Raw genomic sequence first — 23,366 nt, 5'->3', positions numbered from 1 at the left:
ATATGCCACAATTCATTATTATAGGTGTTATTATTGATGGGACACTTGAGTTGTTTCCACCTTGTAGCTATTGTGAAAAACGCTGCTATGAACATAGGTGTACAAATATCTCTTTGAGGAAGACAGTATATTTTAGCTATAGTTGATTTACATTGTTGTGTTAGTTTCAGGTGTACAGAAAAGTGATTCAGTTATACATACGTATACATATTCTTTTCCATTATGGTTTATTACAGGATATTGAATATAGTTGTCTGTGCTATACAGTAGGACCCTGTTGTTTATTTTATATGTATTAATTTGTATCTGCTAATCTCAAACTCCTAATTTATCCCTCCTCCACCCCTTTTCCCCTTTGGTAACCGTAAGTTTGTTTTCTATGTCTCTGAGTCTGTTTCTGTTTCATAAATAAGTTCATTTGTGTCATATTTTAGATTCCACATATAAGTGATATCATATGGTATTTGTCTTTCTCTTTCTGACTTACTTCACTTAATATAATCTCTGGGTCCATCCATGTTGCTGCAAATGGCATTATTTCATTCTTTTTATGGCTGAGTAATATTCCACTGTGTGTGTGTGTGTGTGTGTGTGTGTGTGTGTGTGTGTGTGTATGTGTATGTATACCACATCTTCTTTATCCATTCATCTGTCAATAGACATTTAGGTTGCTTCCATGTCTCGGCCATTGTAAATAGTGCTGCTATGAACATTGGAGTGCATGTATTTTTTTGAATTACAGTTTTCTCTGGATATATGCCAAGGAGAGGGATTGCTAATCATATGGCAACTCTATTTTTAGTTTTTTAAGGAACCTCTATAGTGTTCTCCATAGTGGCCACACCAATTTACATTCCCACCAATAGTGTTAAGAGGGTTCCCTTTTCTCCACACCTTCTCCAGCATTTGTTATTTGTAGACTTCGTAAAAAAAAATTAATTTATTTCTTTTTGGCTGCGTTGGGACTTCGTTGGTGCACGTGGGCTTTCTCTAGTTGCGGCGAGCGGGGCTGCTCTTTGTTGTGGTGCTTTTTGGCCATTTTTATGTATTCTTTGGAGGAATGTCTATTTAGGAAGGAAGACAGTATTTTAAACTTATTACATATATAATCATCATATATCCTTGTGAGATAGTAACCATTATTACGTAAGGAAACTAACGCATAGAGAAGGTAAGTAATTTATTTGCCCAGATTCACACTGTTTCTCTTTTTAAAAAAAAAATTTATTTACTTATTTATTTATTTATGGTTGCATTGGGTCTTCGTTGTTGCGTGCGGGCTCTCTAGTTGTGGCGAGCTGGGGCTGCTCTTCATTGAGGTGTGTGGGCTTCTCATTGTGGTGGCTTCTTTTGTTGCGGAGCACAGGCTCTAGGCGCGTGGGCTTCAGTATCTGTGGCTCACAGGCTCTAGAGCACAGGCTCAGTAGTTGTGGTGCATGGGCTTAGTTGCTCTGTGGCATGTGGGATCTTCCTGGACCAGGGCTCGAACCCGTGTCCCCTGCATTGGCAGGCGGATTCTTAACCACTGCGCCACCAGGGAAGTCCCCACACTGTTTATATATATATATTTAAAAAATTTTTAATTTTGGCTGCGTTGGGTCTCTGCTGCGCGCAGGCTTTGTCTAGTTGTGATGAGCAGGGGCTACTCTTGTTGTGGTGCGTGGGCTTCTCATTGCAGTGGCTTCTCTTGTTGCGGAGCACAGGCTCTAGTTACACAGGCTTTAGTAGTTGCAGCATGAGGGCTCAGTAGTTGCGGTGTGCAGGCTCTAGGATGTGAGGGCTTCAGTAGTTGTGTGCGCGGGCTCAGTAGTTGTGGCTCGCAGGCTCTAGAGTGCAGGCTCAGTAGTTGTGGCACATGGGCTTATTTGCTCCGTGGCATGTGGGATCTTCCCGGACCAGGGATTGAACCTGTGTCCCCTGCATTGGCAGGCGGATTCTTAACCAGTGCACCACCAGGGAAGTCCTGTTTCTATATCAACTAAATCAATTTTAACTTTGTTTGTAGTTGGATTAAACCTAAACACTGTTAGTAAGATATCTGACTCTTCCCTAAAGTTTTTCCATGCAGCAGTTCATAGGGAATCAGTTGTAATCCCTTCCAATTGTTTATAAATGCAGTTACTTCATAATCACAGACTCTGTTTAACTCGGCATGTAATTATTTTTATTTCCTTTAAACACATTCACCATTTCTCATAGTTATGTAAGCTTTTGAATCTTAAAATGTCTATTTCCTGACTAAAATTACCTTTACATTTTTTTTTTTTAAATGAAATGAGGTTAAGGATTTTTTTTTTTTTTTAAGACAAGCAGATGTTTTTATTTATTTATTTATTTATGGCTGTGTTGGGTCTTCGTTTCTGTGCGAGGGCTTTCTCTAGTTGTGGCAAGCGGGGGCCACTCTTCATCGCGGTGCGCGGGCCTCTCACTATCACGGCCTCTCTCGCTGCGGAGCACAGGCTCCAGACGTGCAGGCTCAGTAATTGTGGCTCACGGGCCCAGTTGCTCCGCGGCATGTGGGATCTTCCCAGACCAGGGCTCGAACCCGTGTCCCCTTAATTGGCAGGCAGATTCTCAACCACTGCGCCACCAGGAAAGCCCACCTTTACATTTTTAAATGTCTTTTTTCTTTTTCTTTTTTTTAACGAATTAAGTCCAGACCCTTTATTTATTTATTTATTCATTTATTTATTTATTTTTTGGCTGCGTGGCATGTGGGATCTTAGTTCCCCAACCAGGGATTGAACCCACGCCACTTGCAGTGGAATGTGGAGTCTTAACCACTGGATCGCCAGGGAAGTCCATACATGTCTTTCTTCTATTATTTATTGGACTTATATATCCTCACTAGCAAAAGATGCCAGGTATTTTGTAGATTGCATTTTTCCCCCTCTGTGAACCGTTATGACTTTGGCTGTTTACCTTGAATTTCTAAATAAAAAGAAAATTTAAGTGCGTCTTAATTGTCATATTGCTATATTTATTATTGAAATTCCAAATTCCATTTTTTTTTCTTAGTGGAAAAGGAGCCTAAGAAATAAGGTCCTCTCTGTAGACCATAAAAGTAAAAAGGGTGTACGTGGGCGTCCTGTCACTTCTAAGACATCACCAGAAAGGTAAGATACATGTATGTGTGTGATATAGGATGGGCTTATACTATGTATAGTGTGACCATGAATGATTCATTTAACCTTTTTGGTTCTCAATTTCCACAACTTTTAAAATACAGTGATTGAGTTCAGTGGCCTCTACGGTTCCTTCTAAGCTCTTTCTGTGATTCTAATTCATCTTAACTCCTTGTTTTTGTGTGTTTGTAACATCTTGAAAGCTTTAGCTAATAAAGCAAGAGTTACATATAGACTCATTAAGATGCTGGATTCATCATTTGTGCTCCATTTAGCAACTGTGGTCTTAAAGTCATAGTATTCATGAATAATGGATATACTGGAATTAAATATCTATGGTATTCAAATTACAGTTATTAGCAGCAGGAAATTGGAGCTGAATTTTAGTATTGGACATCAGTAAATGCTTAAAAAGTTGTTATTTTGCAAAAGGGTGTTATCTTTTTTAGAATAGTGAATGAATAAAAAGTGACAGTAACAAAGTAAAAATTACAATCGGGAGTTTGCACAAATTAGAAGACTAATTGGAGTTCTTTTTTTTTTTTAGTTTATTTATTTATTTTTGGCTGCATTGGGTCTTTGCTGCTGTGCATGGGCTTTCTCTAGTTGCAGTGAGCAGGGGCTACTCTTCGTTGCGGTGTGCGGGCTTCTCTTGTTGCAGAGCACAGGCTCTAGGCACATGGGCTTCAGTAGTTGTGGCACATGGGCTCAGTAGTTGTGGGATGCAGGCTTTAGAGCACAGGCAGTAGTTGTGGCACATGGGCTTAGTTGCTCCGTGGCATGTGGGATCTTCCCAGACCAGGGCTCGAACCCGTGTCCCCTGCATTGGGCAGGCGGATTCTTAACCACTGTGCCACCAGGGAAGTCCTAATTGGAGTTCTTGATTTTATGTCAGAGCACTCTGTAAGCTGTTTAGTCTGAATTCTCACCTTTCAAGTGAATTGTCCTTAGGAAATAAACATATCGGTGACTCCATATCCTTATCAATACTTATTTTCCCTTCCTCCTTCCCTTCCTTCCTTCTTTCCATAGTTGTCCTAGTGGGTGTGAAATGATAATCTCATTGTGGTTTTGATACATATTTCCTAATGACATTGAGTGTCTTTTTACCTGCCTGTTGGTCATTTGTATATCTTCTTTAGAGAAATGTCTGTTTAGATCCTTTGCCTGTTTAAAAATTGTGTTGTTTATCTTTTTATTGTTGAGTTGTAAGAGTTCTTTATATATTCTGGATACAGGTCCTTATCAGATATGTGATTTGCAAATATTTTCTCTCACTCAGCTTTTCACTTTCTTGATGGTGTCCTTTGAAGCACGAAAGTTTTTTTCACTTTGATGAAATCCCATTTATCTATTTTTCTTTTGTTGCTGTGCTTTTGTTGTCATATCTGAGGAACTATTGCCTAATCTGAGGTCATGATGATTTACTCTTGTGTTTTTGTCTAAGAGTTTTATAGTTCTAGCTCTTAGATATAGGTATTTTATCCATTTTGAATTAATTTTGGGTATGGCATGAGATAGGCATCCAAATTTATATTATTGTTTGTGAATATGCAGTTGTCCCAGCAACATTTGTTGAAGAGGTACGAATTTTTCTTGGTACTTTTGTTGAAAATCAGTTGACATTGATATAAGTGTTTATTTCTGGATTTGGAATTCTAGTCCATTGATCTATATGTCTGTTTTTATGTCAGTACCACTGTGTGCTGTACACTGTATTATTGCAACTTTGTGGTAAGTTTTGAAATTGGGAAATGTGTCTTCCAACTTCATAATATTTTTCAAGACTTTTTTTTTTTTTTAATTTTCTGGCTGCACTGTGCGGCATGCAGGATCTTAGTTCCCCGACCAGGGATCAAACCCATGCCCCCTGCAGTGGAAGCATGGAGTCTTAACCACTGGGCTGCCAGGGAAGTCCCTTTTCAAGATTGTTTTGGTTGTTCTGGGTTCCTTGCATTTTCAACTGAGTTCTAGAATCAGTTGGTCATTTTGAGCAAAACAGCCAACAAGGATTTTGTTGGAGGATATGTTGAATCTGTAGACCAATTTGGGGAGTATTGCTGTCTTAACAAATTAAATCTTCTGATTCATGAATATATCTTTCCATTTATTTAGGTCTTATTCAATTTCTTTCAACAGTGTTTTGTAACTTTCAGTGTGTCTTGGACATTTATTGTTAAATTTTTTCCCAAGTATTTTCTTTTTGATGCTGTTGTGCATGGAAGTGTTTTCTTAATTTTAGTTTTAGATGGTTCATTACTAGTGTGTAGAAATCCCATTGATTTGTATATGTTGACCCTGATTTATATACTGTGACCCTGTTTGTCCTGTTCTAGAAATTTTTAGTAGGTTGCTTGGAATTTTGTATATACAAGGTCATGTCATCTGCAAACAAAGATGGCTTTACTGCTTCCTTTTCAGCTGGAGGCCTTTAATTTTTTCCCCTTGCCTAATTGTCCTGGCTAGAATGTACAATGTATAATGGAAGTGGTGAGAGTGGAAATATTTGTTCCTACTATCAGAGGGAAAGCATTCAGTATTTTACCATTAAGTATGATGTTAGTTATAGGTTTTTTATAGATGCCCTGCTATGGTTTGAATGTTTGTACAATATCTCCCCAAAATTCATATGTTGAAATCCTAATGCCCAATGTGATGGTGTTTGGAGGTGGGGCCATTGAGGGGGGTGCTTAAGTCATGAGGGTGGAGCCCTCATGAACGGGATTAGTGCTCTTTTTATAAAAGAGACCTCACAGAGCTTCCTGGTGCCTTCTACCACGTGAGGACACTGTGAGGAGTCCGCAGTCTGCAGCCCAGAAGAGGGCCTTCACCAGAGCCTGACCATGTTGGCCAGCACCCTGATCTTGGACTTCGCAGCCTCCAGAACCGTGAGAAATAAAGGTTTGTTGTTTATAAGCTGCTGAGTCTGTGATATTTTGTTATAGTCTGAACAGACTAAGACATGCCCTTTTTCATGTTGAGGAAGTTCCCTTCTGTTCTTAATTTGTGGAAGGCTTTTTATGATGAATGTGTGTTGGATTTTGTCAAATGCTTTTTCTGCATTTATATCATGTAATTTGTATCCTTTATTAATATAATATATTACATAAATTGATTTTTAGATTTTAAACCAACTTTGCATTCCTGGGATAAATCTCACTTGATTCTGATTTATGATCCCATTTATATGTTACTGGTTTCAGTTTGCTAGGATTTTATTGAGGATATCTATGTTTGTATTCAGAAGAGAAAATAACTTGCTATTTTCTTATGTTGTCTTTGTCTGGCTTTGGAATCAGGCTAATAATAGCCTTGTAGAATGAGGTGAAAAGTGTTGTCTCTTCCTTTGTTTTCTGGAAGAGTTTTTGAAGGATTGGTATTAATTCTTGTTTAAATGTTTGATAAAATTCACCAGTGAATCCATCTGGTCATTCATTGGTTGTGTGTGTGTGTGTGTGTGTGTGTGTATGTGTGTGTGTTTCTGTGAAGTTTTCCAGTTAGAAATTCAGATTTTTCCTTGTTATAAGTCTGTTGAGATTTTCTATTTTTTTTTTTTTTTATGAGTCTGTTTTGGTAGCTTTTGTTTTTCTAGGAATTTGTATATTTTATTTATCTAATTTGTTGCCATATATTTGTTCATAGTATTCTATTATACTGTTTAAAATTTCTGTAATATTGTTAGTGATGACCCATCTTTCATTCCTCATTTTAGTAATTTGAGTGTTTTCTTTCTTTCTTTCTTTCTTTTTTTGTTCAGTCTACCTAGATATTTGTAAATTTTGTTGATCTTTTCAAAGAACCAACTTTTGGTTTCATCAATATTCTCTGTAGGTTTTCTATATTCTATTTCATTTATTTTCACTATAATCTTATTTTCTATTTCTTCTCTTTGTTTTGGACATAGTTTGTGCTTCTTTTTCTAATTTCTTAAGGTACATGATTAGGTTATTGATTTGAGATGTCTTCTTTTCTAGTATAGGTGTTTAGTTTTAAATTTTATTCTAAGCACTGCGTTAGCTGCACCTCATAAATTTTGGTATGTTGTGATTTTCTTTGCATTCAGCTCAAAAGTATTTTCTAATTTCTGGTATGATTGATTCACTTCTTTTGAAAGTGTGAATTGTTTAATTTCTATGTATTTTTAAATTTCAAAGATTTTCTTCTTTTATTGAGGTATAATTGACATATAACATTATATTAGTTTCAGATATACAACATAATGATTCTATACTTGTATATACTATGAAATGATCACCACAGTAAGTATAGGTAACATCCATCACTCACATAGTTACAGATTTTTTTGTGTGTGATGACAACTTTTAAGATTTACTTTCTTAACAACTTCCAAATATACAATACAGCATTATTAACCATAGTCCCCATGCTGTACATTATATCCTCATGACTTAGTTTTGTTGTTGTTAATTTTTAATTGAATTCCACTGTGGTCTGAGAACGTTTTGTATGATTTCACTTCTTGTAAATTTATTGAGGTTTATTTGTGGCCTGGCATATGGTCTTTCTTGGAGAATGTTCCATGTGTTTGAGAAGAATGTGCATTCTGTTCCTGTTTGTTAGAGTGGTCTGTGGATGCGTTGGTTGATGGTGTTATTCAAGCCTTCTGTATCCTTGCTGATTTTGTGTCTAGTTGTTCTATCAAGACTGGGGTTTTAAGTGTTGAACTATTACTGTTGAATTGTTAATTTCTCCTTTCTGTTAGTTTTTGCTTAATGAGCCTTGTGGTCCTGTTATTAAGTATATGTGTATTTATAGTCATATCTTACTGATGAATTAACCCTTTTGTCAATGAAATGTCCCTCATTGTTTCTACAGACTTTTTCTTTTTTTGCTTTAAAGTCTATTTTGTCTAATACTGATAGAGCCATTCCACCTGTCTTAAGGTTGCTGTTTGCATGGTATACCTGTTTCCATCCTTTTACTTTGAACCTGTTTATTTCTTTGAGTCCAAAGTGTGTCTCTGGTTGAGAGCATATAGTTGGATCTTATCTTAGTCTGTTTAGAGTGTTATAACAAAATACCATAAGACTAGGTGGCTTATAAACAAAAAACATTTATTTTTCAAAAGTGTTATAATTCCTGGGAAGCCCAGGATCATAGCACTCCCAGATTCAGTATCTGGTGAGGGCTTCCTGGTTCTTAGATGGTCATCTTTTTACTGTATCCTCAAAGGGTGGAACGGGTACTCTCTTGAACCTTTTTTATGAGCACTAATCCCATTCATGAGGGCTCTACCCTCATGACCCAGTCACCTCCCAAAGGCCCCACCTCCTACTGCCATCACTTTGGGGGTTAGGATTTCAAAATATGAATTTTGAGGGGAAACAAACATTCAGAACACAGAAGGTCTTGTGTTGTTTTTTTTTTTAATCTACTCTCACAATCTCGACCTTTGACTAGATTATTTAATCCATTCACATTTCATGTGAATCAAGGTGTGCTCAAGGCTGTGCTTCCTTTGAAGGCATTAAGGAATAATCTGTTCCATGTCTCTCTCCTCTCTTATTCATGCATTCAGTCCTCCATATTTACATGTTTTCCCTGTATGTCTTCATGTTGTCTTCCTTCTGTGTATGTCTGTTTCTGCCAGTTTTATAAGGATACCAGTCATAAGGTACAGGCATACCTTGTTTTATTGTGCTTCACGTTATTGCGCTTTGGAGATACTGCATTTTTTACAAATTGAATGTTGCAGGCAACCCTGCATTTAGCAAGTCTGTCGGTAGCATTTTTCCAGAAACATTTGCTCACTTGGTGTCTCTGTGTCACAGTTTGGTAATTCTCCCAATATATCAAACTTTTTCATTATTATTATATTTGTTATGGTGATCTGTGATCAGTAATTTTTTAAATACAAGTATAGTTGATTTACAATACTGTGTTTCAGTTATACAGCAAAATGATTCCGTTGTATATTTTTTCAGATTTTATTCCATTATAGGTTATTACAAGACACTGAATATAATTTCCTGTGCTATACAGTAAATCCTTCTTGCTTATCTATTTTATGTATAGTAGTATATACTGGTTAATCACATTTTCTTAATTTGTCCCTCGCCACCTCTCCCTCCCGTTTGGTAACCATAAATTGGTTTTCTATGTCTGTGAGTCTGTTTCTGTTTTTTTTTTTAAACATCTTTATTGGAGTATAATTGCTTTATAATGTTATGTTAGTTTCTGCTGTGTAACAAAGTGAATCAGCTATATGTATACATATATCCCCGTATCCCCTCACTTTTGCGTCTCCTTCCCACCCTCCCTATCCCACCCCTCTAGGTGGTCACAAAGCACCGAACTGATCTCCCTGTGCTATGCGGCTGCTTCCCACTAACTATTTTACATTTGGTAGTGTATATATGTCATTGCTACTCTGTCACTTCGTCCCAGCTTACCCTTCCCTCTCCCCATGTCCTCAAGTCCGTTCTCTGTGTCTGCGTCTTTACTCCTGTCCTGCTCCTTGGTTCATCAGAACCATTTTTTTTTTTTTTTTTTAGATTCCATATATATGTGTTAGCATATGGTATTTGTTTATCTCTTTCTGACTTCACTCTGTATAACAGTCTCTAGGTCCATCCACCTCACTACAAATAGCTCAATTTCGTTTCCTTTTATGGCTGAATAATGTTCCATTGTATATTTGTGCCACATCTTCTTTATCCATTCATCTGTCGATGGACACTTAGGTTGCTTCCATGTCGTGACTATTGTAAATAGAGCTGCAATGAACGTTGTGGTACATGACTCTTTGAATTATGGCTTTCTCAGGGTATATGCCCAGTAGTGGGATTGCTGGGTCATATGGTAGTTCTATTTTTAGTTTTTTTAAGGAACCTCCATACTGTTCTCCATAGTGGCTGTATCAATTTACATTCCCTCCAACAGTGTAGGAGGGTTCCCTTTTCTCCACACCCTCTCCAGCATTTATTGTTTGTAGATTTTTTGATGATAGCCGTTCTGACCGGTGTGAGGTGATACCTCATTGTAGGTTTGATTTGCATTTCTTTAATGATTAGTGATGTTGAGCATCCTCTCATGTGTTTGTTGGCGATCTGTATATCTTCTTTGGAGAAATGTCTGTTTAGGTCTTCTGCCCATTTTTGGATTGGGTTCTTTGTTTTTTTTGATATTGAGCTTCATGAGCTGCTTGTATATTTTAGGGATTAATCCTTTGTCAGTTGCTTCGTTTGCAAATATTTTCTCCCATTCTGAGGATTTTCTTTTCGTCTTGTTTATGGTTTCCTTTGCTGTGCAAAAAGCTTTTAAGTTTCATTAGGTCCCATTTGTATATTTTTGTTTTTATTTCCATTTTTCTAGGAGGTGGGTCCAAAAGGATCTTGCTATGATTTATGTCATAGAGTGTTCTGCCTATGTTTTCCTCTAAGAGTTTTATAGTTCCTGGCCTTACATTTAGGTGTTTAATCCATTTTGAGTTTATTTTTGTGTATGGTGTTATGGAGTTTTCTAATTTCATTCTTTTACATGTAGCTGTCCAGTTTTCCCAGCACCACTTACTGAAGAGGCTGTCTTTTCTCCATTGTATATTCGTGCCTCCTTTATCAAAGATAAGGTGACCATATGTGCATGGGTTTATCTCTGGGCTTTCTATCCTGTTCCATTGATCTGTATTTCTGTTTTTGTGCCAGTATCATACTGTTTTGATTACTTTAGGTTTGTAATATAGTCTGAAGTCAGGGAGCCTGATTCCTCCAGCTCTGTTTTTGTTTCTCAAGATTGGTTTTGCTATTTGTGGTCTTCTATGTTTCCATACAAATTTAAACTTCTTTTTGTTTTAGTTCTGTGAAAAATTAATACTACTATTAATAAAGCTGCTGTGAATATTCATGTACAAGCGCCTGTGTGGACATGTTTTTATTCCTTTTGGTTAAATACCTAGGAGATGGGTTGCTGGGTCATTGAAAGTACATTTTCAACTTTGTTAAGCAACTGCCAAATGTTCTCCGAAAGTAATTGTGCCACTTTACATTCCCATCAGCAGTGCAGAAGAGTTTTACTTCTTCCACCCTCCTGCCAGCGCTTGTATGGTCAATCTCTGTCATCATCCCTTTTAATGTATGTGTAGTGATATCTTATTGTGGTTTTAATTGCATTTCCTTGATGAATGATGATGTTGAGCATCTTTTCATGTGCTTATTGTTCTTTTGTATCTTCTCTAAAGTGTCTGTTGAAATATTTTGCTGTCTTCCCCCCTTTTTTGAAAAGACAAACTTTTTTTAAAGACTGGAAAGACGAGGTTAATGATATTGAGTGCCTTTTTATGTGCATATTGGCTATTCATATGTCTTTCTTGTGAAGTGCTCAAATATATTTAAATATATAGAAATTTAAAAAATTTTACCTTTAATTTGGAGGGAAAAGATTGCTGACTTCTGCCTTAGGATATTATTAGTCAATCAGATTGCAATAAAGCAAATTTATGAACATGAAATAAGTATTTTCACAGAGAATCCAAATTGTCTTTTTCACTTAGAGCCAACTATTAGAATTACCAGTAAAATCACGAATGGTGATTCTTATTTGGTTTGGGTGAATAGAAAAATGGCATTTTCCAACATTGGATGTTTTCATATTTAAAATCATTAAAATTATCACTGGGGTATTTTCCCAAATAATTTAGCAAATTACTAATAGTCAGTAGTTTTCTCAGATGAAAAGTATACCTTATATATCCTTAAGATTTTAGAAGTATTTTCATTTGATCATTTAGAATTTTAAGTTGTACAGTTGTAAAACCTATAAAAGAGTAGTCCTGAATGTAAAAAATAATTTTTTTTCACTAACCAATAGATAGTTTTTGGCTAGGTAAAGATGTTTACCATTCTTTACAAAATTAATTGGTTGACATTTCTCTTTATATAAATAGTATAGTACTTGCTTAGTATAGAAAATAGAAATAAAGACAAGTAGAAAGAAAAAAACACAGCCAGTCACTCTTAAAATTTAAAGTAGAAGATTTTAGGAGACTAATAAGTAACATTCCATTAAGTGGCTTTATCATTGTTTACTTAACCATTCTGCTATTGCTGGGAATTGTTATGTTTTTAATTTAAAAAATTTTTTTATTTTTGGCTGTGTCGGGTCTTTGTTGCGGCACATGGGATCTTTGTTGCGGCACATGGGATCTTTGTTGCGGCATGTGGGATCTTTGTTGCAGCATGTGGGATCTTTCATTGGCAGTGCACAGGCTTCTCTCTAGTTGTGGTGCGTGTGCGTTGTAGCATGTGGGTTTTTTTTCCCTCTCTCTAGTTGAGGTGCATGGGCTCAGTAGTTGCAGTGCAAGGGCTTAGTTGCCACGCAGAATGTGGGATCTTAGTTCCCTGACCAGGAATTGAACCTGCGTCTTGTGAATTGGAAGGAGGATTGTTTACCACTGGACCACCAGGGAAGTCCCTATTACTGGGAATTTAAATTTGCTTTTGTTTTGTTGCTTTTATAAATAATACTGTGATGAATATCTTCATGCATAACTTTTTTTCCCTGTTTCATATTTTTTTGGTACAGGATTCCAGGCGGGATTATTTTCTTAAGAGTATAACAGACACGCAAGATGTTGTTAACGTTTTCCCACGTTTGCCTTCTCTCAGTCTCTTTTCATACATGTATGTAAGTGCATATCACATATGCACATTCACGTACACATTTTTTTTCCCAGAACCATTTGAAAGTAAGTCACAGACATCAGGCACTTCACCTCTGAGTACTTTAGCCTGCACTTCTTAAGAACAAGAAAATTCTTTTACATGATAACCACAATACATTATGAAGAAAATTTAAATAATTTCATATTATCATGTAATATAAAGTCTAGAATCAGAATTCTCTAAATGTCCCCCAAAATGTCTTTTGTTAAAAAAAATCTAGGGTCAAATTGAGGTTCATGCATTTTATTTTTTGGTTATTATGTCTCATTAGTCTCTTAATCTTAGAATAACCCCTGCCTCCCACTGACCCCCCTAAACCATGACATTGGCTTTTTTGAAGAGTTCAGGCCAGTTGTCTTGTAGAATGTCCTACATTCTAGATTTTTATAATTGGGTTTGTCCTCATGATTAGGTTCATGTTACATTTTTGGCAAAAGTACTTCATAGCTGATGTTATTTGCTTATTGCATCATATCAGGGGATACGTAATGTCTGCTTGTCCCACTGTTGGCGGCCTTACATTTGATCACTTGGTTAAGGTGGTAGCTACCAGATTTTTAGTTATAAAGGTGCCTTTTTCCTTCGTAATTAATAATCACTTGTGAACCTAATTATCTTTTTGCATTGTGCTGACACCAAGGTGGCTGAGCAGTGATGGGAAAAAAAAATCACAAAACACAGTATGTTTATGCCATTATAAATTTGTGGTTATTAACCCTACTGGATTCCGCAACTTCAAGATAATCATACTGTGTTTCTCTAGTCAGCTTGTGTTCCCCCTCTCCACAGTGATGATTTGAAGCCTTTTCTCTCCTCAAGCCTATGTTCTTTCACCTTTTGTATCACTTTGAAAAAATGATCTTGGTTTCTGGAAGAAGGAAAAGGGGTTCTTCTCCCACCATAAACCAGCACAGTGGAGCAGTTAAGAGTGCTGGCAACAGAGTTGAGAGTGTGTGGCTCTGGATCCTGCTCTCACTACTCACCCATTTTACTATGGACTTAGTTATTACTCATTCTATTCTTGGTCTTCTCAGTTGCAGAAGAATAATTACCATTGTACTTCACAGAGTAGTTGTGAGGATTAAGTGAAGTAAATCATTGTAGAGGTCTTAACATGCTTCCTGGTATACGGTGCATGTTCAGTAAATATTAGCTCTTTTTATGCTACTTCTTAAGGAACTTAATTATAAAGTTAATTATCCTGTCTCCTGTATCTTCAACCTCTCCTACTCTGTTGACGTCTTCCCATAAGCACTGAAACTTACACAGATATTTTCTATGTTAAGCTAACTAACCAACCAATAACTAACTAAGAAGACCTTTCTTGCATCTCACATTTATCTTCAGCTCTTGTCCTATATCCCCCTTTCGTAGCTGTTTGTCAACTGCCTACATTTGCTGTGTCTGTGTCCCTTTTCTTCTTTCCCATTTCTGCTCCCACCATTCCACTAAACTATACCTAAGTCACCATATCCTCTCTAAATTCATTATTACCCTTTTCTCTTGGTGTTTTCTTTATTCTTCATAAAAGATCAAAGTCATCTTTTAAAAATACAGCTCTTGTCTCATGATTCTCTTGTTAAAACTAGGGGATTGATATTGTTGTTGACATTAAAGTTTCAAATCCTCAACATAGTCCACAGGGTCCTGCCTAACTGCCCATCCTTATCTTATACAAATTTCCTCTTCACTCTAAGCACTTGAGCCAGGTAAGTCCTTTAATTTCCTTAAAGAAGCTTTACTCATGTCTGAGTATTTACATTTTGTCCTCCTTTTTGAACCACTCTCCATTTTCCACTTGTTTCCTTTGGACAGTTTCAGCGTAAATGTCATATTCTCAGTAAAACCTTCCCTGATCTCGTTCAGAAGAAATGCAGCACCTGTGTTTCCTGTTCATATTGCTCATCATAGTTGTAATTAAATAACTGATTGGGTAATTCTTTGGAATGTAAGCTCCATGAAGACAGGAACTGTAACTCTTTTGTTTGTTGCTGAATCTCCAGATTCTACTAGTACAGTTGTTTTGTTAGAAGGTATTTGGTAAGTATTTGTTGAACGAAGAATGAATTATTATTCATTCATAGAAATGTCACTCATCTCTTTATTATTTAATGATAATTTTAAAATCTGTAAACTTAAAGTGTTTGGAGTTTCAGTGAGTTCTATAGAGGTTCCTCTGAAGACTTGTATCCCGCTTCTTCCAGATGATCTGAAGATACAGCCCCAAGTGGCTGCGGCAAACAAGTGATTTCTTTGAGCTCTGTTTTATATTAAAAATACACGAACACTTTGCTTTCTGTTTCTTAATATTCTTAACATTTGTTAAACAAACAGTGCCTAAAATTGGTACTGGGGAATAGAATAGATACTCTTCTGATCACACATTTCTAATTCTTCCAGCCATTCCTCATATGACATTGTCTCACATCTACTTGGTAGCCTGTTCACAGTCCTGCAGAAACTATATTTCATGGTTCTAGAACTGAACACAGTTCTTCAAGTATTATCAGCATATAGATGTGTTGAATGAGTAATGGGCAAAATGTAGCGAGGCAGAGCTGGAAGTGCTTAGATTTATCAGTTTTACTTTTGAAATTGGTGTAGGTACAGTAAGTGTTTTAAGTTGACATATTTTTAGAAATAAGGTAAAATTAAATGTATCTTAAGACTATGTAGGGTTAAGATTGTAGATGTTGTACTGTTACCCTTAGTTTTAATTATGTTTTCCGAATCAAATACTAAAACAAGAATACATTTTTAGTGCAGAAAGCAGTTGCCTATGTGATATGATGTGCAGATGTGTGTTGTTGTTCCAGTTACAGTGTGACCAGGCACAGATTGGTTACCAGCAATCCAACAGCTGTACGTGTGTGTGAGACCACAGATGTAGTATACTAGATAGAATTCTGAAGAAAGACCCAATTTAAGTGAAATGTGCTTTAGTTTTTCATGTATATTTGAGAATGACTAGGCATATTTTTTACTTATGATATTTACTACTCTGGTTAATTTCTTGAAGAACTGAATTTAGAATTCCTGGAGGTTTTCATTTGTTATAATTTGTGATGAATTCATGTATTATATAATGTTTAGTACTGTATGTATTAATTATTTATGTGTGTAACAGGCAACTCAAAGTTGTGTTGACGAATGTCCTATGGACGGATTTAGGACGAAAATTCAGAAAGACCCTACCTAAAAATGATGCTAATTTATATGATGCCAACAAGGTGCAATCAGACTCATTGCCTTCGACATCTGTTGACAGCCTAGAGACATGTCAAAAATTAGAACCTCTTCACCAAAGCCTTAATTTATCTGAAAGGTATGTTGTTCAGTATTGATTTTGTTCAACTTACCGTATTTGAAATAATTTAAGTCCAATAGTCTTAAAAATAAGATTGTTGGAAATGATCTTTAAGAAAATCTGCATATACAGGTGTGACCCCCTCAAATCTTAAAGTTGACAATCTTAATTTACAAAGTTAATGATTCTACATTTCATTAAATAGATTGACATAGAATTATTTTTAAAAACAAGTATTCTTAGTGCATTTAGCTTAATAATTTGATTCACATGTACAGATTTTTAGAGATTCACATATGATATAAAATGAAGAACTAGAGATATATAGATGGGTAAGGACCTAGATTAAATATTTTTTGAAAGGTATGTTAAAGATGCAGAAAATAAAACAGGTATGTATATCTGTCTATCTGTAGATCTTTTTAATTTTCTGCATCTTTAACATACCTTTTAAATATTATTTAACCTGGGTCCTTACTACTTTTGACTTTATGAGCTTTCTTGTATTTTACATGCATTTTTTTAAAAAAAGGAGATGATTTTGAAATATTACTCCCAGATTTTTGATAATAAATATGCGGTTTAATTTTGAAAACTAACAGGTTTTGTTCTATATTTTTTAAAAGAATTATATATGAAGTTTGGGGCTAAAAATTAGGAATTAGCTCTGGGAATTTGTCATCTGTAACATATTAATAATATTTTTAATGTATTTCCACTTACAGTTTTAACCCTTAAATGAGTTATTTTTTAGGGGAGGTATTTTGCTTTCAGTTAGAATATCCTGTCATTAGCTGGATGGTGCTTTGGTTATTTGGTCTGTAATTTGATAACAATTTATAAGTGCTTTAAGCCAAGATCCAGTGAAAACCTGTTAACTATCAGCACAATTATTTTAAATATTAAAGAACTCTGTCAAAACATCTGAACATAGTATTATGCATTAATTGTTTTTTAAAAAAGGACACTTTTTTTTTTAATACAACTTTATTGGAGTGTAATTGCTTCACAATGCTGTGTTAGTTTCTGTTGTACAACAAAGTGAATCAGCCATATGCATACATAGATCCCCATATCCCCTCCCTCTTGCGTCTCCCTCCTACCCTCCTTATCCCACCCCTCTAGGTGGTTGCAAAGCACCGAGCTGATCTCCCTGTGCTGTGCAGCTACTTCCCACTAGCTATCTGTTTTACATTTGGTAGTGTGTATATGTTGATGCTTCTCTCACTTCGTCCCAGCTTACCCTTCCCTCTCCCCGTGTCCTCAAGACCATTCTCTATGTCTGCGTCTTTATTCCTGCCCTGCCACTAGGTTCATCAGTACCATTTTTTTTTAGACTCCGTATATATGCATTAGCATATGGTATTTGTTTTTCTCTTTCTGACTTACTTCACTCTGTATGACAGACTCTAGGTCCATCCACCTCACTACAAATAACTCAACTTCATTTCTTTTTATGGCTGAGTAATATTCCATTGTATATATGTGCCACATCTTCTTTATCCATTCATCTATCGGTGGACACTCAGGTTGCTTCCATGTCCTGGCTATTGTAAATAGTGCTGCAATGAACATTGAGGTGCATGTGTCTTTTTGAATTATGGTTTTCTCTGGGTATATGCCCAGTAGTGGGATTGCTGTGTCATATGGTAGTTCTATTTTTAGTTTTTTAAGGAACCTCCATACTGTTCTCCATAGTGGCTGTATCAATTTACATTCCCACCAACAGTGCAGAGGAGGGTTACCTTTTCACCAAGGACACTTCTTTTAAAGAAGGCAAAAACATAAAAAGCTATGTAACAAGAATTTCTGTACTAGATCATATCTGATGTAAATTTAACTTTCTAAAGCACCCAAAATCTTAGAGTCAGACAACTTAGCTTCAGTAATTTATGAAGCAGTTTGCTCTCATTGTCCTGGAGTCCAGTGTTTTTCCTCCTTAGTACAGGTGAGCTATTCCTTTACTGTGCTGCTAGATCTAAATAAAGGGGGCTAAAGGAATGACCCTTCCAATCCCTTTGATTCTCTTGAAAAGAAGCTTTAGCTCTCTTCCAAATGACATCTGTCCCCTCATCCCATGTCTGTCCTTTTTTCAATTAGATCAGCATGATTGGAAAAGTGTAATGTTTCATTCTCTTGGAATAGTTTTTCTCACCAGAAATTGTTAGCAGCTAGATTATGTGTCCATGAAATTTAAATATAATGTGAAGTAAAGAGTCCCAATAAGATTCTAATTTGGTTTTTACTGTGTGTGTGTTGTTCTGTTCACTTACTGGGATGAACTACTAGTTAGTCCAGACTTTTTCCCTCAGCTCCAGGTGTCCTAAATTTAACTTGTTCCAAAGTGGATGCATCGTCTTTGTTCTCAGACTTGTTCCTATTTCTGTATCTCCTCCCTGTCTGAATATATGACTCCTCTTTACACTTAGTTCTTCAAATTAGAACTTGGAAATTGTCCTGGCTCCTCTTTTTTCCTTATCCTTTGTATCCAGTCATTTATCATGTCTAGTTATTTGTACCTCCTAAATCTGTCTTGAAATGATCTTTTCTTCATCTTTATTGCCACTGCCTCAGTTCAAGCCCTGATAACTTTGTGCCTTTATTATTAGGATCGTAATTTGATTGGGCTTCCTGAGCATAGTCTTTTTCTTCTAGGTTATTTCTCTGTATTGTTGCTGAGGTATTCATTCTAAAAGGCAGATGTTGTCGCTCTCCAGTTTAACATCTTTCTGTGGCTCCACATAAACTTTAGGATAAAGTTCAAATTCCTTACCTTGGCATACAAGGTCCGTGATGATTTCACTTTTGACTATCTCTAGCTTTGTGTCTGTCCACTCTTCCATATTCATGCTGTGCTTTAGATTTAGGAAACTACTGGTAGTTCACTGAATGTATAATGCGGTTTTATTCCTCTGAGCTCATGCTTTTTGTTCTCTTGGGAACAATTCTCCTTTTCCCCTTTACTGACTTATATTGAGCTCATTATATTTAACATTGAGATCATTTCTTTGATTCCACCTGCCACATCTGCATTTGATCCCTTTCTTTGTCTTGCTAAGCGGCCTGTTCCTGTATCATAGCACTCATCACACTATACTGTGATTTTTAGTTTCTCTGCCTCCCTGACAATAAGCTTCATGAAGGCAGGGACCCTACATTTTATTATTTTTCCTTGCACAGTACTGGGCACATACTAAACGCTCAATAAATGTTTGCTGACTATACGAAAGAGATTGCTTCTCAGCAGAGTTACATCTCCAGTCTCCTTGATTGAAATGTCTTTTCCTCCATCAGAACCAATTATCTGCTCTGTAATTTTGGTGACAATCAGGAGAAGAGATATCACAAGCTTCAAACAGGAAAATTGGAGAACTGTTTAGGGTATAGCTTTGGATAGATGTTTTCTTTGTGGGGCTTGCTATCTAGACTAGGAGACTGAGACTTTGACATGATGCTGTTTGTCTTATTTTCATTTTACTTAGCTAGGATTTCATTATTTCAGAAAGATGAAAGGGAGAAAAATTTATTTTTGGTTTTTAATTTTAACTTAAAGTTTAACTATTGAGTAAATCAAAATTACTCATTCATTCCCAGAAATGGCATTTTTTTACTTTTTAAAAATTTTATTTACTTATTTGTTTTTGTTTTTTAATTAAAAATTTTTAATTTTATATTGGAGTATAGTTGATTTACAATGTGTTAGTTTCAGGTGTACAGAAAAGAAGTGGCATTTTTTAGAAATTTTATTTGCATTCTAGGATCTAAAGGTAGTGATCTAAGTAAGTTGCCTTTTAATGAAGATAGTTTAGCCTTTTAATTTCCGGATAAAGTTGAGAAGAAAAACAGAAAACACATGATACCAATCAATCTTGTTAAATAATGAAGAAAAGGGTCAAGAGTTTTAGAAATATCAAACTAACAGTATGTGGGATGCATACATTTTTTTTAAACAAGTAAATCATATTTTAGTTTAGGTTTTATTTCCGTATGTGGTTCATATCTGTTTTCCTGGGAGAATATTTCCAGATCCTTATAAACTTTGGACATTAGGCAAGAAAGAGCCTAGTGGGAGACATGTGCAAAACTTTTGAGACGGTAAACCATCTTTCTCCTGCTTTCATCTATTGGCACCAGAGATTATTAGAGAAATATCGACACAGTGTAACTATATTCTGTTAAGAAAAAGTTAGTTCCTGGTTCTTGGAATTCCTCTAAATGACTTAATTATATTTATTCATGTTTTTCTTAAGTTTGCCTATGTTTGAAGGTTTAGAAAATTACATATTCCAGATATTGTGGTGGTAAGACTTTCTGGACACCCTGGTATTCTTGTAACCTTAAGACTTCTTTAAGCCAGTAATGTTTTAGTTGAGTGATAATTTATTCACTTAATATATAGCTTAGTGAAAGAAAAGAGCAAATTTAGGAAATCTGTGAATCTCTTTAAGAAAGTAATTCAAAAATTAAAAATTTTTTTCTTTGTAGCTTAAACTGATTTAGAAAGTAATATTTTGAATTATATCATCTGGGATAAGAATAGATTTATAGGAACCCTAAAAAAGACCTGGCGCAGCCTAAATAAAGAAATAAAGAAATAAAGAAATGACCATTGTTAACAAAAAAAAGGAAAAAAAAGTTTTGATCAAGAAAAAAAAAGTTACATAGCACAGTTTTAGAAAAGCATTCATCTAAATTACAGCAAAATAAAAACTAAATTAGTATTGTAATTTTTTTGCTTGTTATTTATAGCTTTATTACCAGATGTAATTGTTATCTTTCAACAAGTGTTCCATTGCTTTAAAAATTTGCTCTTAACATCAAGTATGTCTTAATAGCTCTTATCAGTTTTTCAAAGTTTTCCCCCATTAAATTATTTCAATGTTATATTTACCTTGCTACCAATATGTGGGGGAGGAACTCATAATTTGTGATTGAAAAAATTAAGAACCAGAGAAAATAACCATGTAGACACACAATCAATAAATGATATTACTTCTCAGGCCAGTAATACTTTCTGTTTCATCTCACTGCCTTACAAAATTTGTTTCTCCTTTGGTTTAACATATTATATTTTGAAGTGTGATTTCATAATATTAGCAAGTAAAGTTAAACAAATTCTGTTTTACTTACTGATACTATTTGCATACTTGGGAAAAAATTGGATGGACTGTGTGAAATGACATTTTTCAGTCCTTCCTTATATATTGCAATAGTATGAGAGATGAAGTACACACCTTTATATATTTCTTGTGAAAATTCAGAATCTTTTGAAATGCTGGCTAGCCCTAGAATTTCCATGGCAGTGCTAATTTATAAGTTGTACACCAAAAGACAGTTTAGGTATTATGAACTTAATTATTACTTTATAGATTTGTTTTCTGTAAGGCTGTCATACAAAGCTCTCTGTTTCTTCAAGGTACACAAATTACATAAGTTGTGAATAGCTGATGAAAGATGTTTTGGGCTATGGTGCGTGTTATGAAGAGCTAGGGGTACTGTAGGCATTGCTATTTAACTATATACTTTTCTAATAAAATATTTTCATTAAGATTGCAGAGCATGATGAATTATGACAAGCACTAACTGAAAAGATAATTTATAAGTTTGAGCAAGACTTCAATAATAGGAAAATTAAAGTGAGCTTCCATTTATTGTATATTTACTATGTGCCAGGACTTGTGCTAAACTGCTTTACATCTATTATTTCATCTAATCTTAATAATATTTTAAGGTAGATATTATAATTCTCCCTATCTTTGAGATGAAGAGATCAAAGATAAGAGGTATAAATTATGGTAAGTAACTTATCTAAGGTTATATAGTTATTAGGTGCTGAATTCAGAACCCAACCTTATGTTTGTCTGACTCCAGAGTCCTTGCTCTTAAGCTCTGTGTCATACTGCTTTTCATTCTTCTGACCTTTAATTTTTTAATAAGTAGGAATTGGACTTTATTACATATTTTATGTGATGTCTAATTTATTAACCTTTAAATATTCTACTTAAAAATTTTTTTTCTTGTGGCATTTGTTCACATAGTAATAGAGTGCTTTCTAATTGAAAGGTGTATCATGGTAGACATGCTGAGATAGTTCCTTGAACCTTCTGATAGCTTCAGAGGCCCTCTAGGGCTCTTGTGCTTTAGAGATGCGGGTTCTACTGCAGTTTGGTATATAATCTTTTCAAATGGTTTTTGGGTGAATTTTGAAATTTTTCTCTTCTAGGAAAGACTTTCAACTATTTGTTTAGCTTAAAAATTCTCATTTATCCTCTAAGATTCTTTTTTCATAGCTCTGCTTTTTCTTCCTTCAAAATCTAGCAGCAAAACAAACCATAAAAGAATAGAATGATCATTTATTATTCAGAAGCTAATTCTAATCTTTATAATTTTTCCCTTTCCTTGCTGATATTTGTATTTTTGTTGTTGTTGTTGTTGTTGATTATTCTCTTCAGTACTTTTTATAGGACTAATCTTCTATGGACTCTTTCTCTCGTATTTGGAGAGACAGCTTTTTTTTTAGGGACTCAACATTTAAAAACACATTTAAACATACTATAGTCAGGCATTTAAACAGAGGTAGTAAATTATAGCTGATATTTCTTTGGTATTTCTTCCTCTGTGCCCCAAATTTTCTCTTTATTTAAACACTACGGTTCTTGGATTATTTTCATTATGAGCCACATTTTAGAATTCAGTAATGATAGGGGACCATAAAAAGAGTGTATCATCTGCTCTTAAAATGAGCTATCAACTAGTATATCAGATTCTCTCATCTCTTAAAAGTAAGTAAAATTTAATTGTGCTAAACTATGTGGAAAAAAATAGTTCTTATCCAATAAAATTCTCTCTTCTAATATTCCTGCATTTTCCCTAAAGCATTGAGAACTGTAGTTGAGTTTCCTTTAGTGATTTATTTCACAGCAATTCCTAGTGTGAGGTCAGACAGAAGAAATCTTGAGACTCCTTACTTGTCCTGTATTGTCTCCATTCCTACTTTAATTCCAGGATTTTAAGAAGGGTTCTGTCAGGCATCAAATATACAAAGCAGACGATAATAAATAGGATTCTTAGAGATTTAAATCATGAGAGGAGATAGAAAAATATCTCTGTCCTCCTCTCCCCACAGTTAGTGGTTGTACTAAATGGCTAACTTTCTTTGCTTTCTTCCTTCACTCAAACTCTGAGTTCAGAGAGTTGTATTTACTACTAGCCTTGTTTTTAGATCATATACTGCTTAGTCAACCCAGTACATAT

General features: G+C 35.2%; 1 protein-coding gene across 7 annotated transcripts in view; it reads left to right on the top strand.

Annotated features, from left to right (window-relative positions):
* Positions 1–23,366, top strand: part of SENP7 (SUMO specific peptidase 7) — a 147,868-nt gene that overhangs the window by 50,161 nt on the left and 74,341 nt on the right. For 5 of the 7 annotated variants that reach the window (XM_082392071.1, XM_082392072.1, XM_082392069.1 and 2 more), the window contains 2 exons: positions 3,019–3,116; positions 15,933–16,130. In XM_082392071.1, coding sequence (XP_082248197.1) covers positions 3,019–3,116; positions 15,933–16,130 — 296 coding nt within the window. The remainder of the gene's footprint in view (positions 1–3,018; positions 3,117–15,932; positions 16,131–23,366) is intronic. The other 2 variants (XM_082392074.1, XM_082392073.1) reach the window with 1 other exon arrangement.

Source organism: Balaenoptera borealis, assembly GCF_965194805.1.
Source record: "Balaenoptera borealis genome assembly, chromosome: 5".
Taxonomy (NCBI): domain Eukaryota; kingdom Metazoa; phylum Chordata; class Mammalia; order Artiodactyla; family Balaenopteridae; genus Balaenoptera; species Balaenoptera borealis.
This window is presented reverse-complemented; position numbering and strand designations above follow the sequence as displayed.